Source organism: Candoia aspera, chromosome 3, assembly GCF_035149785.1.
Source record: "Candoia aspera isolate rCanAsp1 chromosome 3, rCanAsp1.hap2, whole genome shotgun sequence".
NCBI classification, from domain to species: Eukaryota; Metazoa; Chordata; class Lepidosauria; order Squamata; family Boidae; genus Candoia; species Candoia aspera.
In genome coordinates, this window is record NC_086155.1 from 2,286,202 (window position 1) to 2,313,955 (window position 27,754).

General features: G+C 52.3%; 1 protein-coding gene across 1 annotated transcript; it reads right to left on the reverse strand.

The window, feature by feature from the left end:
* Nucleotides 1-254: 254 nt before the first annotated feature.
* Nucleotides 255-23,602, reverse strand: CCM2L (CCM2 like scaffold protein). The gene is made up of 10 exons (XM_063296861.1): nucleotides 23,438-23,602; nucleotides 21,791-21,961; nucleotides 20,593-20,676; nucleotides 18,122-18,305; nucleotides 15,006-15,448; nucleotides 13,731-13,866; nucleotides 4,417-4,480; nucleotides 3,562-3,708; nucleotides 2,388-2,527; nucleotides 255-801 (listed from the first exon to the last, which is right to left on the reverse strand). The coding sequence occupies exons 1-10, from the start codon at nucleotides 23,465-23,467 to the stop codon at nucleotides 512-514; spliced, it is 1,689 nt and encodes a 562-aa protein (XP_063152931.1). The 5' UTR covers nucleotides 23,468-23,602; the 3' UTR covers nucleotides 255-511.
* Between the last annotated feature and the right edge of the window lie 4,152 nt (nucleotides 23,603-27,754).

The window sequence follows — 27,754 nt, forward strand, 5'->3', positions numbered from 1 at the left end:
AAACCGACAAAGAAACACAGATTCCATCCTAGCCTTCTCAGAAAAATCAGAGGGAGTCTGGTAGCACCTCTTCCAATGAATAGTCCACCGGTCTTAAAGTCGTCACGGTTGAGAAACAGCGCTCTAGGGTGAAAGCCACAATGCTGAACCGTAATCCCCGTGGTCTACCTGTGGCATCTCCAGAGGCATTGGCTTGATTACTCTGAGAAACCTCTGTAGGACAGCCTACGGTAGGCAAAAATCAAAGCTAACCAATTTTATTCACAGCTCTGAGGTTTCTCAGAGTAATCAAGCCAATGCCTCTGGAGATGCCACAGGTAGACCACGGGGATTACGGTTCAGCATTGTGGCTTTCACCCTAGAGCGCTGTTTCTCAACCTTGGCGACTTTAAGACCGGTGGACTTCATCTCCCAGAATTCCCCACTGTATCAAGTCCTCTTCCGTTCCAGGCAGATGGATGCAACAAATCAGAGGAGGGTCTCTCCTCCTTCCAGGCCCATCAGTCCCCCGTTAGAGATAGTTGTCTTCATCACTCCCGTGGCCGGCCTCCTCTTCTTCCTCATCCCCTGCCAGCGCTTCAATGTCGTGGGTGATGTTGGCGATCCGGCGATTGAAGGACCCAGATTCAGAGTGCAAAGACCAGCTGTCGTAGCTCCGCACGGCCGAAGCCGAGGTGGTGCTCATGTTCCTCTTGATGCGGCCGAAGCTATCGGTCAGAATGCCTCCTTCCCGGATGCCGATGTTCTCCAGGAAGCTCTCAAAGTAGCCAATGTCTTGGTCAGGGATGAATGGCCGCATTCCTGGGAAGAGAAGGCAAAGGCGTGGGCAAGGAAGGATTTATTTATTTGTTTGTTTATTATTCAAATTTAATTACCGCCCATCTCCCCCAAAAAGGGATGCCGACAGACTGAGGCCACGGACATTCTCAGGTTTTGCAACAGTGCAGGGGAAAAAAACAGAACCACTTCAGTTTCCTAGCTTTCACTTAATTCAGATTGATGATTTGATTGATTGATTGATTGATTGATTGATTGATTGATTTTGTGCCTTTGAGTCAGTTTGGACTCCTGTCGCCTAACTGGACAAGTCCCTGCAGGTCTTTTAGCTGGTTTTTCAGGACTGGTTTGCCCTGGCCTCCTCCTTCCTCGGGCTGGGAGACAGGGACCCTCCCAAAGTCACCCAGCCGGCATTGTGCCTAAAGCAGGACTGGAACTCACCATCTCCCAAGTTCTAGCCCGGTGCCTTGAACCACTAAGCCAAACTGGGTCTCTTAATTGTTGTCATGTTACTTAAGCGACTGAAGAACATTTGCTTTCCAAATGTCAGAACCCAGAAATTCCACAATAGCAAAAAAATAAATAGATGCATAACTGGGTTACGTATAAATGCATTTGTAATCTTAAGAAGGGATTACAAAACATTTCAAACACCCCTATTCTACCCAGAAAAATGTTTGTTTAAACGAAGGTAATGTATTAGGAATTGCTTTGATTGTGTAACCAAAACAATAAGACCAAATGGGAGACAAACAATCTTTAGCTAATGGATTTGTCAAAATGATGTGTTGCTGCATTCATTTCGCAAGCCGTGCTGTTTCCCACACTTTTAAACACCACTGATCCAAGAAAAGACATCTTTTAGTTTCTCAGCGTTTTACTGTCATAAATCCAGTGGCTTACAGCAAAAATTGAATTAACTTCTATAATGCCCATTTTATATGTCCTGGGACAAATGGACAATGAAACATCACTAACAGCAAATGTTAAATCCTGCTAAGTAATTTTTCCAACTTGGAAACTTTCAACCCCAATAAGTAAAGAAATGGATGTTGCCTTCAGAAGGACTGAACTACACAATGCCTCTAAACGGTTCCCAAATTCTGCCAAATTCTGGTTTCTCACTACACTGGACTAAAAACAACCCATGCACACAAGCCTAACCTGTGTTAAAACCAAGAGCGGTCCTTTTAATTGGCACTGTTCTGCCAAGCAGAAATATGGCCCTGACTTAAGACTCGTTTTGATCTTTCGCAGCAAGGCGTCCTCATTTTCCCTTTTTCATCGGCCACAAACCTTTGCAATCGTGACTTCCGGATTTCTTAATCTGTCTGCGTTGATAGGCTAGCCTGCCGCAGTTTTATATGCAGACGACCAGATTCTGCAGCTGTCAGGACGGAGGGTGAAATAATGCAAAAGATGGGAGGGAACGACAGTTCCAAGGGAAGAGGAGTCAAAAACGTCAAGATGGCAACCACCACACGATCAAAGCCCTGCCCAGGCGTGGCTTCCGTTGCATGCTTGTGGCCGCCGTTGTGACTTCTCTGACCCTCCTGCAGAAGCCCCCGCAAAGCAAAACGTTTTCCCCTCCAGCAGAGAGATGCATTTACCCAAGAGGAGGAACTTCCGCTTTTCCCCGTAGAGGTGGAGCAGGCCTGCGCAGTATTTCTCCATGGCCAAGCCAGTCCTGTATTCCCGGAGCAGGAGGGCAAACCCCTGGATCTCCTGGGGAGTCAGCTTGCTTCTCAGCTGTAGGGCAAACGTGAGGACAGTTACAGGGAAGGAAGGCCCTGCAAGACCCCCCCGGCCTCCCCGCCTCTTCCTTGTATCTTCAGTTGCTTTACCCAAAAATAAGGCAATAAACAATATAGAAGCAGGTTGCCATTGCCTGCCCTTCCTTCCATCTCCCTCCCTCCCTCAAGCTGAACAATCTCTGAATAAACATTCTGGGGGGAAAAGGGAGTAGGCACTGATTTTTTCTCTCTCTTTTTGCAAGGCTGGTCTCTAAAACAAGACACAGGCTACGAAGCAGCTACGTTTGCACCCAAATGGAAAAAAGTCAGTTTTGCACTGATAAAAGGGACCACGAACTCTACCCCTTGCTCAGCTAGACTATTTCAGACTCTCTATTTGAATGCTCCCCTTGCTGAACAAACCACTTGCTGATTGTGTAAACTTAATAAAATTAGCATTTCTGGCTTGGTCACCTTTCTGATACATTAGCTTAGGAAAATGCAAGATTCACAGGTAGTCCTCGACTTATGACCATTCAAAGTTACTTTGGGAGAGTTCTGGGAGCTTTTATTACACGCTCATGACTTCCCCCTTGCATGTCATGTCCCTTGCTTTTAGTGCAACACACATGGCAGGTCACCATACAGGTAGTCCTCACTTAACAACTATAATTGGAACTGGAATTTTGGTCACTAAGCGATGCAGTCATTAAGCAAATCTGACCCAATTTTACCATCATTTTTGTAGCAGTTATTAAGCGAATCACGTGGTTTCCCATCGATTTTCCTTGCTGGAAGCTGGCTGGGAAGGTCAAAAATGGCGATCACATGACCGCAGGGATGCTGTGACAGTTGTAAGTGCGAGGACCAGTCACAAGTCAGGTTTTAGCCCTGTTGTAAGTCCAAACCATCCCTCAACAAATGGTCATAAGTTGAGGACTACCTGTAGTGCAAATGATGTGAATTCTGTCATTTGTGCAACAAGGTCATGATGGACCTGATGTCGTAGTCCCCTCTCAGGCCCCCTCCCCACGCTGAACCCCAACTTTCTGTCATCATGTAGTCCTGCAGTTGCTCCAGGCTGGTGCTGCTCTGGTCACTCCCGCTGCAGGCTGTTGCCAGGCTGTGATGCGACTGGTGAAGCAAAGGGGAGGAAGACCCACTGCAGTATGCCTCAAAGGTCTCGTGGGAGCCGTCGCTGCAAGAAGAACGGAGGCAGCAGTCAAAATGGAAAGTTCGGAATTTGCTCGGAAAAACGGTCCTCTCTGCGCCACGTGAACACAAGGTGATGAACTAAACCAGCTGCCCAGAATCTGGTGCCTCCTAGCCGGGTTGGACTGCAGTGCCCACAGTGCCAAGTTGCCAGCCAAATGCAGGCTGGATGGAAGCGGGCAAGATGCTCCTGCTGGTCACCCCCAGGGTTGGACTCATACCCCAGTCTTCAGAGGTGTCCACAGGATACGGTCAAGAAAACCAAGATGGAGGCTGCGATGGTGCACTCTAAGTTCCACCTCTTTTTTGTGTGTGTCACACACACAACACTTGTTAAAAACAGGTGGAGCTTCAGTCACACCATCCTGGCCACCATCTTGACTTTTTTGTCTATGCCCCACAGGGCTCTCTGGTCCACAGGGAGTTTGAAAGACAAAAGCAGTGTGGTGCCAACACAACACAAACCCCATCCATATACGCCACCATGTTGTATCTATGCCAGGATGCGTGTGCGAAAGAGAGCAAGCTTACACTGCGTAGCGGAAGGGACATTTGGGGGCCGTGCTGGGAATTCCCTTCCCACTTTGCCAGAATCACAACCGGCAGATTATTTTCGGAGGGCAGCCTTTATGAAGATCGAGCAACGGTCCACTTGGACCTCCTGTTCGTTAGCCATTGCGAGAGGAGGACTTACAAGGAGCTGCAGCAGCTGAAATCGGCTTCGTAACCGTACGTCCCGTCGGTCCGACAGCTCTCACCTGGGAATGGAGGGCACAAGGTGAAATGGTTGGGCAGGAAAGGCCAGGAGTCTCTGTTTTCCAGCCTCAGTCAATATCGGTCTCCTGCAGCTGGTTGCTCCCACAGTCCACCATCACCGATCTGGTGTCAGCCAGGTAGACCAGGGACAGGAAACACGGCCAGACGAGCTCATTCTACTTTATTGTAAGGTTGCATTGACAGAATCTTGCAAGTCTGAAAGTCCAAATCTCCCGCCCTCCCTGTTTATTGCCTGAGTGGTCCGGGCGGGTCTTTCCCAAGTTTCTTTCTCTGCCATTTATTTATTTATTTGATTGATTGATTGATTTCTATAGCTGCCCATCTCAGCAAGTGACTCTGGGCGGCTTATGGACGGCTGTGGGCTCCTTTCTCTTTATCTGATCTTTCCCTGGGTGGCATCTCTTCCCCCCCCCCGTCTTCCAAGGTCACCCTCACCTTCCATCACATGTGGCCGTTAATAGCCCTATTCTCAGCCAGATGTTGCTAACCACAAGTCCAGCATCCCCCCTTATTTTGCTAGCACAGCCACAAATATATTTCACCCCATCTCCATGTTTACATGCATTCACTCGCAAGTTCAGCCAACAACAGCATCTTCCCTCTTCTCTTCTTTAGGGAGGAAGACGGATATATGAACAATCCCACTAATCAGTACTTCTCAATCTCAGCAACTTTAAGATCAGTGGACTTGAACTCCCAGAATTCCCCAGCCAGCAGGGCCATTGGTAGAATTCTGGGAGTTGAAGTCCACCTGTCTGAAAGATGCCCATATTGGAGCAGGGAGCCACCTTATGGCATTCCAGATGTTGCTGAACACATTCAGCATCCCTTGGAAGCATAGCCAATGCGGGGGGTTGTGGTTCAGTACCATACCATCTGGCTGTGCAGATGTTGCCTTTCTCTGCCTCGGAGAAGGGAATGATTAGGAAGCTAGGTCGGGAGGTTAGCTTGTCTTCCATTATCTCAGCCAAGCTTCTGTTTGCGCTCCTCCCAACCTGATGTTCTCCAGACAGATGTGCTGGCTGAAGATTACAGGAGGCTAGCATCTGAAGCATGGGTCAATTATAAGATCAGCACAAATAGCAAGTAAAATGTATTTATTTGTTCAATCCGTTTATATAGCCACCCATCTTGACGACAACACTGTCATTATAATACAGAGTTGTCACTGAACGAGATTGGGCGGTGGACAAATTTAATAAATAAATAAATAAATAAATAAATAAAATAGTAATTGTTCCACAACAGCAGCCGAGTCGGTCGGTCGCCCTAAGGCCAGCTCTGTTCAACCAGCTGTATTAAATCACAGTGGCTGTAGGTGCACGACAGACTAGCTTTGGGCACTTTTAAGCATAGTTAGTAGTGAACCCAGCCCACTGGGTTACCGAAGGGGTCAATGTATCATGCCACACTCCCCGCCCCCCAGGCTATTCAGTAACCAAGTTAAGTGTTTTGTATGAATACAGCTTCAAATTCACCAGTGCATTTCTGTCATGAGTGCCGTTGAGCTGAAGACATCAGCGCAATGGCACACATGACAATAACAAGGAAACAGGGGAAGGGGCTCAAGATAAGTAGCCATCAACTCACAAAGACTGAAGGACAAGAAACAATGGCTAAACGGATTGCGAGGCACACTCAAGCTGTTAAGCGCTAACGCAACGGAGATCGCCCAGCTGACAGCAATCACCGGAGGAATAGAGAAACCGATGATGGGCAATCCCGGAACGCCAGCGGGGCCTCGCAACCCCTCACCTACCGGCAGGACAACGTGTTGGACAAAGGGGGGTGACGTAACCGCGAGCGAGGGGGCGCTGACCGGCGCGGGGTATTTAAACCCCGCACCGGCGCGCTCCTGTCACTCTCAGCTTTTTTCCTATACTGTACCTACACTGCGAATAAATCAGAGCCTGTTCCACAGAATCAGCGTCTGAGAATTATTCGGAGGTAGGCAGCGCATGACATAAAGCTGAGAGTCATAAACTCAGCCTCGCCGAGCCCCACCGGACGACAACGAGCCGCGGGAGGAGTAGATGGCGAGAAGACCAGGAAGATGAGGCCGGCGCGACGCGGACAAGGAGGGCGAGCCACACGGCAAGAAGCAGAGGAGGACCGACCGAGGCCAGAGGCACCGCGGACTCCCGGAGCCAAGGACGCCCACCCGACCCAACCCGAGCCTCAGCTCCAACCCCAAGGGGAGATGGCGACGGAGGCAACCTGACCACGGGAGGGAGCAACATACCTCCCGAAACCAGCGGAGAACCCCGCGCCCCACATCGCACCCCAGCAACGGGCGTGGAGCGACAGCCCAACGGCGGTAAGCACGGAGGAGGACGATGGAGCAACCCAGCAGACGGCGGAGGAAGCGGACCAACGGGCGGGAGAGACTGAACCCCACCGGCAACCCACCCCCGCCGACACACCGACGGAACCGGCCCCAGCGGCGGCGCGGATCGTGGACGAGGACGCACGAGCTAGACTCGCGGCCATGGAGACCCAACTGAAGGAACTCCGGACCATGCTTCAGTCGCTCATGCCCCCCGCGCCGCCCAACGACGTCCCCACACAGGTCCACACCCCGAGCGAAGCACCGAACCCCCACGGGCCAGCGGAGGGTCAGCAGACGGCCCAGGCGGACGACACCACAGGCCGGGAAGCGAGAGGAGGGGCCGCACAAAACGCCCGGGCCCCAAAGGACTTCCCCATCTTCTTTGATGGGAACCCCGCGAAACTGTCGTTCTTTCTCACGAACGCCAGGGAGTTCATGGGGAGGCACGGACACTCCTACGACTCCGAAGCGGACAAGATCGCTGCCGTGGCGATCAAATTACAAGACCGGGCGGCGGACTGGTACGTCCAACTGTACGAGTCCAGCTCCCCCGCCCTCGCCAACTTCCCCGCCTTCATCAATGAGATGAAAAACTACTTCGAAGACCCACTAGCCAAAGTGAGGGCGAAAAGCGCACTCCAAAGACTTAAACAGGGCACACGCACTGTCCCAGACTACGCCCTCGAGTTCAAAGCCCTCGCGGGGAAGGTCAACGACTGGTCCGAGACCACCTTGCTGGAAATGTTCAAAAGGGGGCTCAACCGCGACGTACTTCAATGGGCCCTCTACCGCGACGACCCAGAAACTCTACACGGGTGGATCCACCTCGCGGGGAAAGCCGAACACGCGCACCGCACCTTCCTCATGACAACTACGGAAGACACGAACTACACCTGCAAAAAGGTACCCGCACCACACGTGGGGACGGCCGGCCCCACATACCCAAAGAAGAAATTTAATCGGGAGCCCTGCGGGAAGTGTGGAAAACTAGGGCACAAGACGGCGGATTGCTTCGCCAACCGACTGCCGACCAGTGCGCCTAAACCCACCCCGAAAACTAGCCCCAAACCACCTAACCCGGTGCCGCCCCCTCACCGCCGAATGACCGGAGCCACAGCGACACCTGAGGAAGGCTGGGACGCCTACTGGGGGGAAGAGGACAACGTAGACCCAGACCAGCCGGCGGGAAAAGCTCCCCGCCTGCCCTGAAACGCGTTGCGAGGCAGGCGGTGGGACAGCAACGCAGACCACCTCGACGGAACGGCGAAAGCTCCGTGATAATGGCAGCAATTAAACTCTCTGCCGGCAACGGAGCCACCACGGCCGCGGCACTAGTGGACTCGGGGTGCTCAAAAAACCTCATCCACCCCGACTTAGTCGCTAAACTCGACCTCCGCTGCTTCCCCCTCCCCACGCTGTTGGCATTCCACCAGCTGGACGGCTCTACAGCGGGAGGGAAACCAGCTACGATGCAAACCGAGCCGGTCACCCTGCAAATGGGCACTCACACCGAACGCACATCGTTTGTCGTCACCCACATCGGACGGCCCATTGCAGTCCTGGGAATGCCGTGGCTCGCGACAAACAACCCGCGCATCAACTGGGAGACCCGCACCTTCACATTTGGCGACGGCGAGTATCGGGCACCAGTTCCAGCGGGCGGAACCAACCCCACTGTGGGACGAGCAGAGGCGACTACACAGGACAACGCCGCTACCACAGCAGACCTACCGGAACAATACGCCGACTTCTCCGAGGTCTTCGGAGAGGCGGAAGCTGACCAACTACCCCCCCACCGCAAGACGGATTGCCGGATCGACCTGCTGCCCGACGTCCCCTTACCTAGACCGAAGATCTACTCGATGACCCCGAAGGAGATGGCAACCCTCCAGGAGTTCATTGATAAAAACCTAGAGAGGGGATTCATAGAGCCAGCATGCTCACCGGTCGGAGCCCCCGTCTTATTCCGGGAGAAGAAAGACGGCACCCTACGGCTCTGCACCGACTACCGGGGCCTAAACGCGGCTTCCTGTCCAACAAATACCCCTTACCCCTGGTGAAAGACATGCTCGCCCACCTGTCCACGGGCAAAGTCTTTTCCAAATTGGACCTTCGCGAGGCGTACTATCGCATCCGAATCAGGGAGGGGGACGAATGGAAGACTGCGTTCAACTGCCCCCTAGGCGCCTTCCAGTATAAAGTGCTGCCGTTCGGACTCGCGGGGGCCCCCGGGGTGTTTATGCAGCTCATCAATGAGGTACTGCATGAACACCTGTTCAAAGGGGTCCTTGTCTACATAGACGACGTCCTTATCTACACTAAAACGCACAAGGAACATGTGACCCTAGTCAGGCAAGTCCTCGACAAGCTCAGAAGGGCGCAGCTCTATGCCAAGCCTACAAAGTGCGAATTTCATAAAGCGCGCCTAGACTACCTGGGGTACCGAATCTCCGGAGATGGCATAGAGATGGACCCCGCAAAAGTCGAGGCGGTGCTGAACTGGGAACGCCCCCGCAACAGACGCCAACTCCAGAGCTTCCTCGGCTTCGCGAATTTTTACAGGTCATTCGCCCGGGGGTTCGCAGAGATAGCCCTCCCCCTAACGGACCTCCTCAAAACCAAAGGGGTGGGGGACACCCGACGCGCCAAGAACCCGGGCACAGTATTGAATTGGACTCCCGCGTGCCAGACCGCATTCAACAAACTGAAAGCGCTGTTCACCATGGAGCCAATCCTCGCGCACCCGGACCCAGAACGGCCGTTCGTGGTCCAAGCCGACTCCTCAGACTTCTCCCTGGGGGCCATCCTACTCCAAAAGGACCCCACGGGACTCCTGAAACCATGCGCCTACCTGTCGAGGAAATTTTCCGAGACAGAAAGGCGATGGCACGTCTGGGAGAAAGAAGCCTTCGCGGTAAAATCGGCGCTAGAAACATGGCGACACCTACTCGAGGGAGCCACCCAACCATTCGAGGTCTGGACCGACCACCGGAACCTTGAGGCCCTCCGAACGCCCAGACGCCTTAGCCCAAAACAGGTCCGATGGGCCCAATTCTTCAGCCGCTTCAACTTCCAGCTGAAGTTCATGCGGGCAAAAAGAACTTCCTGGCCGACGCCCTCTCCCGACTGCCCCAAGACGAAGAGCCCGCCCCAGATACCATTGGGACGGTCCTATCCGCCTCGCAACTGGGGATGGCCGTGACCACCCAAAGCGGCGCTCGGAGGCAGCCCGACGCTACGGCGCAACCGACGGCGGGACAACCTGTGACCGGACGAAGCCAGCCGCAACTACCAGGGGGAATACGCACGGACCTCGCCGCCGCCCTCAAAACCGACCCCTGGTTCCTGGCAAACCCTGACAAGGTAACGATGGCACAGAACCTGGCATGGGGGGAAGGCAGAATCTATGTCCCGGACTCGCAATGCCAAGCGATCTTGCATAGGTCACACGACGCCAAGCAAGCGGGACACTTTGGGTTCCTCAAGACCCTACACCTAACAAGGCGTTAATTCTGGTGGCCCGCGCTAAGACGAGACGTGAAAGCATACGTAGCGTCCTGCCCAACGTGCGCTAGGGCCAAACGGGCACCAGGCAAACCCGCGGGGCTATTACAACAGGTGGCGGAACCCTCCCGCCCATGGGAGGAAATCTCTATGGATTTTATAGTGGACCTCCCACCCAGCCAGAAGAAAACGGCCATTTGGGTGGTGAAGGATTACTTCTCGAAACAGGCCCACTTCATCCCCTGCACGTCGGTCCCGTCCGCACAACAACTAGCCAAACTCTTCCTCATCCACGTGTACAGGTTACACGGATGTCCCGCACGTGTGGTGACCGACAGGGGCACACAGTTCACCTCTAAATTCTGGCGGGCCTTCCTAAAGCTGACGGGGACCCAACAGGCCCTATCCACCGCCTGGCACCCCCAGACGGACGGAGCCACAGAGGTCCTCAATGCCACCCTAGAGCAATTCATACGCTCATATACTAACTATCATCAAGACGACTGGGCTGAACTGCTCCCGTTCGCCGAAGTCGCATACAACAACGCCGTCCACACGAGCATGGGGAAAACTCCGTTCGAGGTAGTCTTGGGACGCGACTTCATCCCCATACCGGAGCTACCACAACCCCCGGAACCACAGGTGGACGCTAGCGACTGGGGACGGAAGATTGCGGAATCATGGCCAATAATCACGGCAGCGCTGAAGGATGCACAGGCGGCCTACAAAGAGCAGGCCGACAAGCACCGGCGCCAACATCCGACGTTCCAGGCGGGGGATATGGTCTACCTATCCACCAAATTCCTAAAGTCACCCCAACCCTCGAAAAAACTGGGGCCTAAGTACATCGGGCCGTTCTGAGTCGCGCAGATAGTGAACCCGGTGGCAATACGCTTGGACCTGCCACACAACCTATGGAGACTCCACCCGGTGTTCCACACCAGCCTCCTGAAACCGGCAACCACCTCTCGATGGCACCCAAGCACGCCACAGCCCTCACCGGTGATGATCGACGGGCAACATCACTTTGACGTAAGGGACATACTCGACTCTCGCAGGCAACGGGGAACTTTACACTATTTGGTCAGGTGGAAACACTTCCCCCACCCAGAATGGGTGGCGGCGCACAACGTTAACGCGCCTGACCTGACCCGGGCATTTCACCGGGCATACCCCGACAAGCCAAAACCAAGGCTAGCAAGCCGGCACCTGCAAAACCCCTCCCCTGCGGGCCCCCCCCGCCTACCGTGCCCCAAGGGAAAGGGCCCCCCCAAGCCCGCGACTTGGGTGGACCTCCCCCCCCCGGGACTCACCCCCCCCGCCCTGGGCCCACGAGGCAGTAACAAGCGGTCGCCAGCACCCTCCCCCCGCCCCGGGCCTACGGGGGAGTGGCAAGCAAGTCAACAGGGCATCCTGGGGGCAACGCCCAGGAGCACACATAACAAAGGCGACGCACTTTTGAATAAAAAAGAAGTGCCCTACCTGGAGCTGATAAGCACCCGACCAGCCACGCCTCTCTCCTCGTCGAACTGAGCCAAACTCAGGGTGTGGCCGGAGCATGCGCACGCCAGGGCTTGACCTGGGCATGCGCACTAAGAACACACCCTAGGAAGGCACGTGGTAGAGGGCGGGGCAAAGGGAGGGGCGAAAAATACTCCGGCGGGAATTTCAAAAAAAAAAAAAAAAACCATTTTGACAGCTCTCCTGGAAAAAACCGGAAAACCGGGGGGGGGGCACTATTCGGACAGGGGGCAGTATGTCATGAGTGCCGTTGAGCTGAAGACATCAGCGCAATGGCACACATGACAATAACAAGGAAACAGGGGAAGGGGCTCAAGATAAGTAGCCATCAACTCACAAAGACTGAAGGACAAGAAACAATGGCTAAACGGATCGCGAGGCACACCCAAGCTGTTAGCGCTAATGCAACGGAGATCGCCCAGCTGACAGCAATCACCGGAGGAATAGAGAAACCGATGATGGGCAATCCCGGAACGCCAGCGGGGCCTCGCAACCCCTCACCTACCGGCAGGACAACGTGTTGGACAAAGGGGGGTGACGTAACCGCGAGCGAGGGGGTGCTGACCGGCGCGGGGTATTTAAACCCCGCACCGGCGCGCTCCTGTCACTCTCAGCTTTTTTCCTATACTGTACCTACACTGCGAATAAATCAGAGCCTGTTCCACAGAATCAGCGTCTGAGAATTATTCGGAGGTAGGCAGCGCATGACAATATCCTAACACCTGGCTTGACTCCAGAAAGCCACCAAGTCTGGGTAGCTTATTGGTGATGCATTAATACCGCTTTTCCTTCACTGGAATGGTTAGAAATGAAGAAGCTTGCAGAGATGTCCACAAAAAAAAAATATCTGTTCAGCTTGTGGTTTGCTTATGGAGCACCCCAGCACCTTTCTTTCATTCACATTCATTCAGCACGTGTTAATCCTTGATCCAGCTCACCTTGTTTTGCCACACACTTTTCTTAAACACCACGCTCCCGCTGTGCTCAACTTACTTTTTATGTTTCTCCTGACACACGCAACTCTGACTTCCATACAGCAATGTGGCTACAGGTAGTCCTTGCTTAATGACCACAACTGGGACTGGAATTTTGGTTGCTAAGCAAAGCAGTCATTAAGCGAATCTGACCCAATTTTACAACCTTTTTGCGGCGGTCATGAAGTGAACCACATGGTCATTAAGCGAATCACGCAGTTCCCCATTGATTTTGCTTGCCAGAAATCAGCTGGGAAGGTTGAAAGTGGTGATCCCGTGACCACAGGACACTGCGACAGTCATAAATGCGAACCAGTTGTCAAGTACCCAAATCATGATCACATGACCACAGGGATGCTGCAACGGTCATAAGCATGAGGACTGGTCATAACTTGGTTTTTCCAGCGCCGTTGTAAGTCCAAACTGTCATTAAATGAATGGTTGTTAAGCGAGGACTACCTATATAGGACACTTGTATATATTTTTGTTTCTTTCCACAAACTTTGCTCCTTCTCTCTATACGACCCTACCAAATCAGTGCCCTGAATTGAAGCTGAGAATGGCATTTTGTGGCCCTAAAGCACAAATACTTCCTGGACGGATTCTCACAACATGCTAGAATAGGGTCAAAGTGGGTTGGGTAGGCCAGTCCATGACTTGGCCTATTCTGTGAACCAGACCATCAATTAAGTCCTAATGTGCCTCATTTGGGGGGGTATTGCGTGGGGACAGAGCAACTGTACCTCACTCATTTGGCTTAGGGTTCAATCTGTTGTCTGAACCCTGCTTTTCACTGGAAACCTGGTTCAGAAAAGTCTTCTCTGAAACGCAGCACCAAATTCTGGGCACGACCGATCTTGGATGGGATTATCCAGCCCTGCCAAGGGAATTTCTTATACTCACTCCGGCTGGAGAGCCAAGGACGCTTCGGCGTGGAGGTGTAGTGATAGCCGGCCCGATCCACGCATTCAATGGTTTGGTCGCCGTAAATGATCTGGAAAACTTGGCAAATCAGAGCACACGACTCCTCAGCAGTGTCCTGAATGAATAGCGGGGGGTGGGGGGGAGCTCCAGTCAGCCCTATAGTCTGGAGGTGTGAGACAATCATTTGCAGCTAGAAACAGGGGTGCCTAGAGGGTATGGTCAAAAAAGTCAAGATGGTGCCCACGACAGGTTCGATCGCACTGTTGTGGGTGCCATCTTGACTTTTTTGACCATACCCCCCAGACACCCCGCTTCCTTGTGTTTTGCTCCTCAAATGGCCCAATCTAAATAACAAAACTGCTGAAATGTTGACAGACATATTTGCTGTTCCACATTCTTTCTTCCCGTGCAATGAAACAGGACTCTTTAAAGCAACCTGGTATCTCCCCCAATATTTATTTATTTTCTATCCCGCCTTTATTATTTTTAGAAATAACTCAGGGCGGTGAATATACCTAATACTCCTTCCTCCTCCTCTTTTCCCCACAACAACAACCCTGTGAGGTGGGATGGGCTGAGAGAGAGGGGCTGGCTTTTGCAGAGGTCCTCTGTCCTGACCTCCTGGTTGTTAAGAGGGGTTCAGTCCTGGCTGCATCATATTACCCCAAGACTAGTTGGGGCGGGGGCAATGCCTCTATAGCAATGTTTCCCAACCTTGGCGACTTTAAGATGGGTGGACTTCAACTCCCAGAATTCCCCAGCCAGCCATGGACAGTGGCCTGTGATAACCCAAAGCATGCAAATGGGGATGGGGGATGAGTTTGGGAACATGCAGGAGCAGTGTTTCTCAACCTTGGCGACTTTAAGATGGGTGGACTTCAACTCCCAGAATTCCCCAGCCAGCCTTGCTGCTGCTGGAATGGGGCAGGGCTTCCACGGCAGGGGGGTGCCCTCCATTTTGTCCTTTTTGACCCTCCCCAGGGACTCCTCCACTGCTCCTGCACCAGGCAGAAGGGTGCATCAGCGTCCAGGTCCTCAGGAGGCGTATGAGTGGGACGCCTTCCTTAAGCACCTGCAAAGCTGAAGGCCTCCCCTCGGCATTCAAACTGCTGCTGAAAGCAAACCAAAGTTTTGCCCCCAGCCGCCTGTGGGGTTAGGGAGCCAGTTGGCCGGACCGAAGCACCCTGCTTGTGAAACTGTCGCGGCGGACAGACGAGCACGCATCTCTCCCGCCCATCCCGGGGCAGCGCTCACTCGGTCGGCCACGGCCAGGATGACGAGGTTGCAGTAGGCGTCCGGGCTTGGCTCCTTGGGGTCCAGCGGGTTGCTGTCCCTGTGCCGGTGCTCCCAGCTGCCGTAGGTCTTGCCCCGCTCCCAGCTGCCCCCCACTCGGCCCCCTTCCCAGCTGCCGAAGGCCCTGCCGGTGCTGCTGCTGGCCCGCTGCCTCTTCTCCCAGCTGCCCGTGGCCTGCTTCCGCTCCAGGCTTCCTCCGCCACTGGGCCGGCCCTCCGGCCCACCCCGGGCCATTTTCCAGTCCAGGCTGCAGATGGTGTGGCGCCGTTCCATGGTGCCCCCCAGCTGCCGAGAGTCTGGGGGCCTCTTCTCAGCTGCTCCCGCCGGGCCTTTCTTGTCCAGCTGCAAGACCCCTGGGTAAAGGTCCAGGGTGCCTCCCGCGGGAACCGGGTCAACGCCCAGGCCTGGGGTGGGAGGAAGGCAGAAAGTCAGACCGGGAGGCGGATTTCTGGCCAACGGGGGGTTTGCCCCCGACTCTTCCAAAGCAAGCCCGCTTTGCCATTTTCAAACTTAGCGCCAGCTGAGGGAGGCTGCCATGGGGATATGGTGGCAGGGAAGCAACTTGGTCGTTTTCACGTGGATGGTGGTTGCAGCCAAAGAACAGTGGCCGCGTTGGCAGGGTTTTCTAACTCAGGCGCCAAACTAATTTGAGCATTAGACCCATTAGCATAGGGGAGGGGAGGAGAAGAAAGCTTTGGGGAAGGAAGTATTTGGAACACACATTGAAGGTGAGCTTGTGGCGTGATGCCGCTGCAAAAAAGTCAAATGCGGCTTCAGACTGCCTCAACAGAAGCATATTATCCAGATCGTGGGAAGTAACAGCCCCTCTTTAATTTGCCTTAGTGTTAGGTCTAGTAGTCTTTAAGAAGGCTTTGCACTTGGCAGCCCGTCTTCCCCTTTTGAAAGAACGGACGTGGCCCAGGGATTATGTGATTGCCGCTGCGGCCAAGCCGAGGGCCCCTCGCTCCTATTTGTCCTCAGACTGGGATGCATAACCCGCTTCTTAAATATTTCAAAGCTCTGCTAGCTAGACCTATAAGGAGCCAAATGTAGGTCCCAGCTGGGAAAAAGTGGACATGGGATTGCTATGCATAAAACACGCTGGCTCTCCCTAATTAGAAACATCCTTAGCTGGCCTGGGCTGGGCTTGAAAAATCCCCTCGATGGGAGGCCACAAGGAAAGCCCAGAAGCGTAAGCTAAACGTGGAACTGAAAAATTATCCCAGAAGAGGAAAGTGACAAATTCCTTGTGCTGCTGCCAAGAAAATAACGCCAACGTCTCTATGACTCTGTCCTGATTCAGGGATTCTTCTTCCTGTAGTTCTTTATTTCAACGATTAAGAATAGAATGCTGCTAATACTTACTGTATGTATTTATTTATTACACTTATATTGCACTGCAGTTTAACAACTCTTCACGTTGTTCAAACCAGTGTTTTTCAAACTTTTCAAAGTTTGAAAAACACTGGTTTAAAACAACCAAGGTACATTTAAACAGCATTTAAACAACATCGTAAAATCATAGAACCACTTCCATTGCCGCTCCAACTGGCTCAAATTCGAGAAATCAAACTCGGCTCCGTTCAACGACAGCTGAAATGAACGCAGTTCAGAAAGCCAATTTTCCCTGGAAATCGGCCCTCGAGTCACTCAACCGTCAGTCAGAGGTCTTCAAACTTTTTCAGGCTGCGGAACCCGTTTTATTCGTTTATTTATTTATTTTTCAACTTTCTATTACTGCCCATCTCCCCGCAAAAAGTAAGCTGTTAGTTTAAACAGTAAAAATCTGGAACTCTTGATCAAGAGGCAGAGCTCAGGGAACAGAAACTGGCTGGGTTGGACTGAAGGTGGTTTTTGCTCTTGACCCCCCACCCCCCAGGAATAATGGGACCAGACTGAACTGGTGTCACCGCAGAGAGAACTGGGGGAGACTTACTCCCCTTCCTTTTTACCCTGTGGTTGAGGGAGGGGATGAAAAATAAGACGAACAGCAAAAGGGAATCCTAGAACAGCCCAAGAATGTTTTCTCCATGCTGGCAGGAGAAAGAACCTCCTTCTGGTGGGAGCCAAAACTTTCTCATGACTTTTTCTTACGGGTGGGAATGCATTCTGCTCTTCCACTCAGTCTCCCTGCACCCTGTGCTGCCCCCCCCCCCATTTCTTGCATATTTGCAAAGAGGAGCGTGAGGAGGCTCCAGAAGAAAAGAAACCTGTTATTCCTTCATGGCTATAGAGGCCCAGTTGCTTGAGCTTCTTGCTTCTAATGGCAGCCGGGCACCAGAGGGCACCCTTGGTCCACATGCCTGATGCTGCGACGAGGTCACCAGGCAACTGGTCAGGAGGTACCACTGCAACTGGGGATAAGTGGCAGCCGGGTGACGCCTGCAGGGGTCCAGCTGGCCCTCAAAAACAACTGGGCTTTGGCATCAGGACCAGCCTCCCTGTCTGGTTCTGTCTGGGCTGGGCCTGTTATATTCCAATCACATACTCTGCAGACACCCTTGGCTTCAATCTTTCTACCCTCTCACCTTTGAAGAGTTGCAGCGTACTATCACCATGTGTGAAAAGAGGTTCAAAACAAATGTTAGTTGTTTTTCTTTAATGCAAGCTGCTCTTTTCCACCCACTTTGCTTTCAGGCTGGCATCTCGAGAGCCTCCTTGCCGGCTTAAGAAGGAAGCTGCCAACGTTGCCGTAGAAAAGAGAATTTGCCACAAAAACTGTGGAGCAGGCAGCCTGGGGATGGGAAATTGCAGGCGAGTAAGTCCTGATCCTGGACAGTGGCCTGGGATAACCCAAAGCATGCAATTGGGGTGGGATGAGTTTGGGAACATGCAAGAGCAGGGTTTCTCAACCTTGGCAACTTTAAGATGTGTGGACTTGAACTCCCAGCGTTCTCTGGCCAGGGAATTCTGGGAGTTGAAGTCCACACATCTTAAAGTTGCCATGGTTGAGAAACACTGGGCAAGAGGAACAGCCAACCGAAAGGAAAGCTCCTGTTCCTGCAAATACTTTGGGCCAAAGGAAAATGTTCTTTCTGTCCAGGTCCCCGCCCCCTGGACATTCTTCCTCAACACACCTGTCTTAAGCACCAGCAGGTGCAGCGCATCATCTCTCAGGTAGGAAGCTGCAGCAATTTCATGCGTGGGGATCCTCAAGATGAGCTCTTCGTTGTCCCTCCAGGTGAGAAGCAGGCAACGGGCGGAAAGGCTCAGAATGCTGTCCTGCTCAGAGCTGGTCTTCAAAGGGAGCTCTTTTAGTTGCTGCATGAGAAAAAGCAGGCGTCTTGGGGCCGGGGCAATTCTGGCACGATGAGGCCATCTCGTCCTGCGCCATCTCCCTTTGCAGAGCGAGATCCGCCACGCTCCTTAGCCCTCCCAGTCCCTTAGAAAATCATGCAATCCCAAATGCAGAAGGTAGGTTTTTTTGCAGAATGACACAAAATATAGGCATTTTGCAGAAAGATGCAGGCAGGACAGAGGAACGGAGAATCCTCCTCAGAGGCCTGAGAATCCAATCCTCATTAATGCATGGAATCAGAACTTCCAAGATATGAGGACTGAGGCTTAAAAAGGCTAGCCAGTTTGGTCTATTGGTGAAGGCACCAGGCTAAAGACCAGGAGGCTGTGAGTTCTAGTCCTGCCTGAGGCATGAAAGCCAGCTGGGTGACCTTGGGTCAGCCCCCCTCCCTCAGCCCAACCCACCTCACAGGGTTGTTGTTGTGGGGAAAATAGGAGGAGGGAGGAGCATTAGGGGTGTTCCCCGCTTTGAGTTATTTATAAAAAATAATAAAGGCAGGTTAAAAAATCTGAAAAAAAAGACTCACTCAGGTTGAGCTTGACACTTGACAACTACATGAATACATTTATAGTTCATTCTTGCTATCTTCTGGGTTTTTTTTAAATGGTCTTTCCAGGTAGGCTACATATCTGGGATTTCCTGGTGTTCTCCCAGCCCAGTTCTAGCTTGGTTTGACCCTGCTTTGTTTCTGAGACCAGTGAAGATTGGGCAGGTGCCACCACCTGCTATGGCAAAAGGTACCAGAACTCTGCAGCCTCTCCCTTTGTGCAAGCAACATCAAGATGTCTTTTCTCTGCAGCCCTTAACACCAGAAATGCTCCCCCCCCACACACATACAAAACAAACAGGAAAAAGTTGGCTTGCAAGTGTCCTGGGAGGAGGTCCAGGTGAGCACAGGGCACTGCCCGCCTTGGCTTCCTCTTCAGCACTGCCACGCAGGTGCCAAGAAACAGCGAATAATCCTGAATTATAGAATGTTTTGCATGAATACAGCATTGAAGTTGGGTTTCTGAATGCCATAGGAGTAGTACAGGGTGGAAGTAAAGGATGGGTGAGAATGAGCTGAACGCTTAGCAAATGGTTTGGTCCTGGGCCAGGAATTATGCGTGAAGTTCCTTGGATTGCTTAATGTACTTATGCATAAATGCACCTGGAATGTCTGTAGGGGAGTCCTGGCCGGGCACGTGAAGGGAGGTGTACTTTGGTATGCAAATGGTGCTGCCTTGTTAGCTGAGAATGCACATGATTGGCAGCAAATGTTACTTCAGTTACTTCAGTATTATGGGGATCTACCTCTCTCTTAGTCCTTCCCTCTATGCAATGTTTCTCAACCTTGGCAACTTTAAGAGAGGTGGACTTGTTGACTTCTGCAACCTGGCGCCCTCCAGAGGTGTGAACCGACTCCTGTCATTCCTCAGGAATTGTGCACACAAAAGGCTTGGATTTTTCCCAGCCTTCCCTAGCAAGCTGGCTGGGGAATTCTGGGAGTTGAAGTCCACCTCTCTTAAAGTTGCCAGGGTTGAGAAACACAGCTCTAGTAGCTTTTCTGCAGGTCCAATTCTGAAAGAATCAGGCCCAACGATAATATCAAAGCTTTCCCACAATACAAGATTTCTGCCCCTTTTCAGTTGTCTGTGTTTGCAGTAAAGGAGAAAGCAGAATACAGGTAGTCCTCACTTAATGACCACAATTGGGACTGGAATTTCAATTGCTAAGCAAAGTGGTCATTAAGTGAATCCAACCTGATTTTATGACCTTTTTTGCCATGGGTGTTAAGTGAATCACCACGGGCATTACGTGAACCACATGGTCATTAAGTGAATCATGTGGTTCCCCATTGATTTTGCTTGCCAGAAGCCACCAGGGAAGGTAAAAAGTGGTGATCATGTGACCATGGGACGCTGCAATGGTCATAAATGCGAACTGGTCGCCAAGCGCCCAAATTGTGATCACGTGACCGCGGGGACACTGTGACGGTCGTAAGTGTGAGGACCAGTTGTAAGTCAGTTTTTTCAGCACTGTTGTAAGTCCGAACCATCACTAAACGAATGGTTTTTAAGTGAGGACTACCTGTAGTCCTCTGTGCTAAATGAGACTTTACTGGCTTTTCCTGAATCAGCACAGCATCCTTCAAGTCTGGATGCTCCCTGCATAGGATTGCCAAAGTCAGCGCCCTCGCTGATATTCATTCTAGGGCATTACAGTTAGTTGAGCAACATGACAGTGCACTGGAGCACTTTGGGCAGTTACCCTTGCGGTGTCCAATAGCTGCAACAATTCATCGCGGCTGGAGGGGTTCAGGGAAGTGTTCACCCAGGTCAAATGGCCTAAAAACTGGAGAAAAGGGAGAAAAGATAAAAACGAAACAGGGGCACGTATTATTTTTTTTTAAAGGTAGAATCTACGGTTAGGACAGATTGTGCAGATCAAGAACACACACTTAGCTTTGTTTTATTTTATTTTATGCTGCTTTCATAATTCAAGCTGTCAGTAAATCGGGGGTTTTGGCATGGATCAGGGCTGGGGGTAGAGAACGTGTTCTTCGCTGTTTTTACACCCAGCTTTTTTAAAAAGGAGTTTATTTGCGTTCATATGGTTTGGCATCTGGAAAATTTCTCCCAGGTTTGCCCTCACAAAGCCGCTCAGCAAATTCGTCATATGTGATCAGCCCCGAAGAATCCCGCCCCCTCGGATGCACCAAGACCTCTAAGCAGCCCATCTCATGGCATGTAAAAATAAAAAGACAGCACCCATCACATCAGAGCAGCTAAAAGACCAGTCAAACCCCATCCCCGAGAAGGAAACCTGCAATCGACTAGGGAAGGCTGGGAAAAATCCAAGCCCTTTGTGTGCACAACTGCTGAGGAACGACAGGAGTTGGTTCACACCTCTGGAGGGCGCCAGGTTGCAGAAGTCAACAAGTGGCCTGTAAACTAGATCTTTGTTAGATCCTCCAGGAGCGTGATGGAGATTTTCCCCAAGATGACCCTTCGTTTCTTCCCATGCCGGCCCCACCAGAAAAAGGCTGGGCTGGCTTCAGCCCCCCACCTTCCACTCTTCAAAGGAGGGGCATCTGCAGAGATGTCAAAAAGTCCAGGGGGGGCCGCCATGGTGCTCTGGATGCCCTGCCTGCTTTTTAGGTGCCTCGCGTATCGATTGCCCCATCGCAGCCACCATCTTGACTTCTTTGCCACCCCCTGCAGTCACCTCTGGTTCTAAGAATGATTCTCAGACGGGGGTGTGGGGCACGCTGGGAAACAGGTTCGTAGAGTTGGAAGGGGGGCTTCTGGACCAAGAAAAGTAAGGTGGGGACGGGCGAAGTTTCCATTCACTTGCTGTGCATCCAGAGGATGTGGGTCCAGGCAGGCGTGGCCGGGCACCCGGGTGCCTCCCGGGGTGCCTACCCAAGCCCTGTGCCAAGCCCACCCAGCCACACCCTGGTGCTCACCTTCACCTCCTTTTCCACGTAGTCCTGCAGGAGGATCTGCGGGTCAATGAGATAGCCGGGAGGGTACAAAGGCACGGAGTGCAGGGGACGCCGGCGACAAGCGCTGCCCTTGAGAGCCTGCTTGCGGGAGGCCTTTGGGAAGACCAGGCGCTTGATGGGGGACACGAATCCCTGGAAGTGGCAAGGGGGGGAGGGAGGGAGGAGGGGAGGGGTCACCAAGCAGCACCCGCCGCCACCCTGAGGTGGGGGGGAGCACAGCGTGGCTGGCTGTAGCGCGGGCAGATTGCAAGAACGGCTCCGAGCAGACGGCGAGGGGTGCAGATGGCCATGCCCACTCGCTCAAGTCCTGTGCCAAGGAAAGCAGAGAACTCGGCAGCTTAAATTAAATGCAGCAGTGGGCCCAGCTTTGCTTTCTGCTTTTCTGAGAGAGGAGAATGAGATCAAGAAGGAAAAGGGGAAGGAGAAGGAGAAGGAGAAGGAGAAGGAGAAGGGAGGAGGGGAAGGAGAGGAGGAGGAGGAGGAGGAGGAGGAAGGGAAAGGAGAGGAGAGGAGAGGAGAAGAGAGGAGGAGGAGGAGATGGCCTGGAAGGCAAAACCTCACGACCTCCACTGCTCATTCCCTTCCCGCCTTCCCAGAGAGCCACAGGCCAAGCTTTGCCCTACCCCTAAGTTGCGCCCCCAAGTCTGCCCCCTCTCTTTCGAACGCGAGGGGCGCCACTCCTCCAACCCCCAAGGGAGGGGTGTGATGCCAAAGCTGGGGAGGGAGGGGGAGAGGGAGAACAAGCAGGGCCCCGCAACCAGGTCCTCTTGGCTCATCAGGTAGAAACAGGGTCGCAACTAGGGTCTGTGTCACCTGGGGCAAACATGGATTCCATGCCCATTTTGGGGCCCCCCCAGTGCTCATTTTGGCGCCCCCCCAGCATGGCACCCAGGGCGCATGGCCTGCTTGCCCCCCCAGTTGCGGCCCTGGGTAGAAACATCGCCTCGTCCCCAGAGCGGGCAGCCTCTGGACAGAGCAAGCCACGGCTCCCATCGTTCCCAGCCAGTACGAGACATCATCATTCTCAGGCCCCTCGGGAGACCACTGGCTTGGGAAGGGCTCCTGCGGACTATCCAGCAAGGGGTCAAAGAGGGGCGAACTCTTGGCTCGAGGCACTAGCCGTGAGGGGGGTAGGGACAGTTTACAAAATTGGTGTCCGATGCCAAGGGATCTGCTTAAATCACGTCTGCGGCTGGCAGTAAGCAGTCTGGGGCAGGGGAAGGCTCTCTGGGTCCCCCCCTTCTTCTGAGCCTTTTTCTCTGGGCCCAGAAGAAGCGGGGGGTGGCTGGCTTGGACACCCCCAATTCTGGCCAAGTAGAGCTCCTAGCCAGCATCCCTCTGCAGTGATCACACTGGCAACGGTGCCCAGGTTTAGCCCCCCCAGAAGGGCAGAAGCCCCCCAGCCTATGGAGGTGCGGAGCACAAAGTTTCCCCGTATGCTTCACAAGGATCGGCCTTGTGCTCGTGGACCCAAGGGCAGTGCAGGATGGGTGCAGGACCACAGATGCTGCAAACTGCCAGCACCGAATACATGCAAACACGTGCGCACGTGCAAGCCCCCACGTACACCCACAGAAATGCCCCCCATGTGCAGCTCTCCATGCCTACCTTTTTCCCTTTCTTTGCTTCATACTCCATGTCCCGTCTGTGCTCAGCGTCTGTCCCCAGGAAGACGCCTTTTCCTCTACGCCATCCAGCCTTTGTTTTCCCATCCTGTGTCGGAAACCCCACCAGCTTCTGGTCCTGATGTCATACAGCCCAGTTCTTGCCCCGTCCTGCTTGGATCTGCAGGAGCCTTCCGCAGCCAGACCTGCTTGGAGGGACCTGGGATCACGCGGGAGCCCTCCCCAGCCAGACCCCTTTGGATGCACTGGCTGTGATGGTGGCAGGGGCGCCCGGTTGGGGAAGGCTGCAGGAGAGGAGGTGGGGAGGGGGTCTTGCAAATGCTATTCTGGCTCTCTGGGGGCTTCCTCCACAAATGGGCTTAACCTTTGATGATAACCCATCCTTCCAGAAGGAATCTTGCTCCCATTTTCCTTCTCCGCCCATCCACCCAGGGCAGGGATCCTCAACCTTGGCAACTCTAAGCTGTGCGGGCTTCAGCTCCCGGAACTCCCCAGCCAGCTGAAGCCCGCACAGCTTAGAGTTGCCGAGGTTGAGGATCCCTGACAGAGGGAACAGCATCATATTTCTCGTCACACACAAGGACTGAGTTAGATCATCTGCCATTTGGGTTTTATTTTTTATTTATACTTACTGTCTACTTGTAATTGTATTTTTATATATCGTATTTAATATATAAAATATTAAAATATTTGGAAGGATGGGTTGTAATTAATATATAATTATATTCTATATTTATTGTTTTATTGATTACTTGTAAATTGCCCAGAGTCCCTCTGCTGGGAGGAGATGGGTGGTGACAAATTTGATAAAATAAAATAAAAAATAATAAGTTTCCCTCCAAGCTGTGAGACAAGGTCCTACCATCCATCTACCACAGTGTTTCTCAACCTCAGCAACTTTAAGATGGATGGACTTCAACTCCCAGAATTCCCCAGCTAGTTTTGACTTCATTTCCCTCTGTCCTAGACAGCATGACCAATGCAGGGTTGTCTGCAGGGGGATCAAAAAAGTCAAGATGGTGAGGATGGCTGTGCAATCAAACCCCTTGCCCCTTTTTTACACACCAGACAGAGCCAGCACCATCATCTTGAGTTCTTTGATCCCCACGTGCATATAGTTCTGGTCAGTTGTAGCTGTTATGTTTTTTAATATATATTTTGGTTCCTAGTAAAGTGCCCAGAGTCGTTTAAGAGTTGGGTGGTATAATGGGATGTAGGAATAGCCTTGAGGAACGAGAAATTTGAGTCCAGGGCAGAAACGTAATCTGAGAAAGCATCTCAGGCATGACCCTCCCTAGGTCGCACAAAGGTAAAGGGAGGGAGCATTTCTGCTCCGGACTCAGATTTCTCTTATCTGACCGTTGCCTTGGTTGTGGCTGTTCCTCCTGGTCCTCGAGGTTATTCCTATGGCCCATTACAGGTGGCCTATAAATTAAATAAAAAATATAAGAGAGAGCCAGTTTGGTCTAGTGGTTAAGGCACCAGGCTAGAAACCAGGAAGCTGTGAGTTCTAGTCCCACCTGAGGTAGGCCTGAAAGCCGGCCAGGTGACCTTGGGCCAGTCACTCCCTCTCAGCCCAACCCACCTCACAGGGTGGTTGTTGTGGGGAAAAGAGGAGGAAGGGGCATTAGGGATGTTTGCTACCTTGAGTTATTTATAAAAATAATAAAGGCGGGGTAGAAAATAAATAAATGAAAAAATAAAGTAATACCCCTGAGCAATGGAACATGGTGGGCAGTTGTGGCTCTTAACATCTGGAGGAGAACAACAAGGTACCATTTCCCACAATACAGTTTTGGCTGGATGCCCCATACGTTAGGTGGGCCTTCTGTTTTGCGTTCTCTGGAGACAGAAAAGCGGAGGATTCCAGTAAAATGAAAGGGCGCTAAGTCCAATCTGCAAATGGCGGAAAAGGAATGGGTGAGGCCATGAACGGAGGTGGATGGAAAACAGAGGCAAGAGAAGGCCATTCATCCAGAGAGAAAGAATGAGCAGTGAATGCCAGAAGAAAGATAGGAAGGGCAATCCATGGGTCACGAGGGGGAAGGAGAAGATTGAGGAAGCCGTAGGGAGATGGCATGGAGTAGGACCCATCTGCACAGGCAGGAAGATAGGAAGGAAAGAACGGAGCTGGTGCAAACTAGTTCAAGCCCTGCTTCCTATTCTTGTCTTTTTCGCATCTTATGCTCCTTCCCTCGGCTCGCCACCTCTCCGGCTTCCCTGCGCTGCGCACGAGGCTGTTTCCCCAAAGGGAATGGTGGGATGGGGGTGGGTGGGGGGATGCAGCGTGAAATCAGCTTCAGCTCTTCTTTCCCAGCCTGGCTGACCTGAAATACCTTTGAACCAGGAATGGGGTGGTTGAGACACCTGCCCGCATCCTGCACCCGAGGGCCTGCCTTGGTGCTCCGCATTTTTCACTCGCCAATCACCTCGGTGACAGCTTTGTCGGGGGGGGGGGGTCTGCGTGTGCGGGGAAAAGACAAGTGCTCAGATTTTATCCAGGTGCTCCCTCCCACATGCTGGCACATTAATGTTCCATGCAAGGGGTGGGGGAGAGAGCAGCCTCCCTCCATCAAAAAATAATCACATCTTCCGCTGAAGGGGTGAGGGGATTCAGTTCCTCCTCCCCGCTCTCCCAAGGGATCAGCTCAATCTCTTCCTCCCAAAATTGCCATCGCTCTGACCCAGCAGGGAGCTGGCCTTTTTCACTGCAAACATTGGTAATGAGCAAGCCAGGCACGGCGATGATAAAAGTCGAGCAGCCAAACCCGGCCAGATGATGGCATAATCATGGCTAGTAGACGCCGTGAGATCTCTCCTCTGTATGTGTCGCTGGTCCTTTGATTAATGTTGAATAAAAGGCTGTGGCCATGCGGAATGCCCCTTAACACACAGTTGAAATAGCAGTGGTGGAAGCGAACAGCCGAACAGCGCAAGGAAATGGTGAATTGGCCCTTCGTGTCTTAGAAATGATTTCATCAGGGCATCAGTGGCATGTGGTCTTAATCAGGAGCCCCACTAACAACAGGGACTGAGGAGGCTTGTGCTGTGTTTAATATGCACCTAAAAAAAACAACAACCCACCGGGATGGTTCTGCATATATAATGTAGCATTTGTTTTCCTACAAGTTTCTCCTTGCCCGAATCTATGGGACCTGTTTTATTTCAGAACAAAATAAAAATTACCAAGTTCTTAAATCATTGGATCATCTCTGCTAAAATACCAACAAAGAAACTACAGGTAGTCCTCGACTTACGACCACAATTGGGACTGGAACTTCTGTTGCTAAGTGAGGCAGTTGTTAAGTGAGTCATGCCTGATTTTACGACCTTTTTTGCTGCTGTCATTAAGCAGATCTGGCTTCCCCCATTGACTTTGCTTGTCGGAAGCCGGCTGGGAAGGTTGCAAATGGTGATCGCGTGACCCCAGAACGTTGCACCTGTTGTAAGTGTGAACCAGTTGCCAAGCGCCTGAATTTTGATCATGTGACTGCAGGGATGTTGTGACAGTCATAGGTGTGAGGACCAGTCATAAGTTGCTTTTTCCAGTGCTGCGGTAACTTCAAATGGTTGCTAAACAAATGGTCATAAGTCGAGGATTACCTGATGCAGGATTCAGCCAGATGTCCGCATCTCTAGAGGCCTCTAGGAAGCTTTTGAGCAGGACTCAAAAGACAATGGAGCTCCTTTCGATCTGATATTCAGAGATTGATCCCCTCTGGACTTAGTGACTGGGTTTGGCTCACCGGATTCCCAGCCATAAGGATGTCTCAAATTTGCCTGGCCTCTTTCTAAATCCTCCAAGCAGGCAGCCACACTGGATCTTGTGGTGGTGAGTTCCACAAGGGAATTGCATACTGTGTGAAGAAGTTCACTGGGCCCTCCACCCCCCCCCCCCGTTGCCTAGGCAAATACTAATCCTGTTAGCTCATAAAAAGGAAGGGTGCTTGGTGGAAATCAGCAGGAGGATGCAGACCAATGCCATCAAGGCAGTTTTTATTGAAATGAATTTATTATCATGTTGCAGCAGAATTAAAAATATACAAAAAGTTTGTGGTATACAAAAGAGTCTTGATACAGAACTTCGTTCCGCCTTGCCCCTCACGTATCTGCGTGGAGAGTGTGCGGAAGGCGTACCGGATGTATGCGCAGTGCAGGGAGGAGGACAAGATCACAGGCCCTGGGTGGAGGCCGAAAAGAGGGTGTTTGGGGGCCTGGGAAAAATATCAGAGTGATGCCTGCAAGGTCACGAACCAGCTCCGGTCTGCCCGTCTTCCAACCCAGCATACCTCACAGTGGC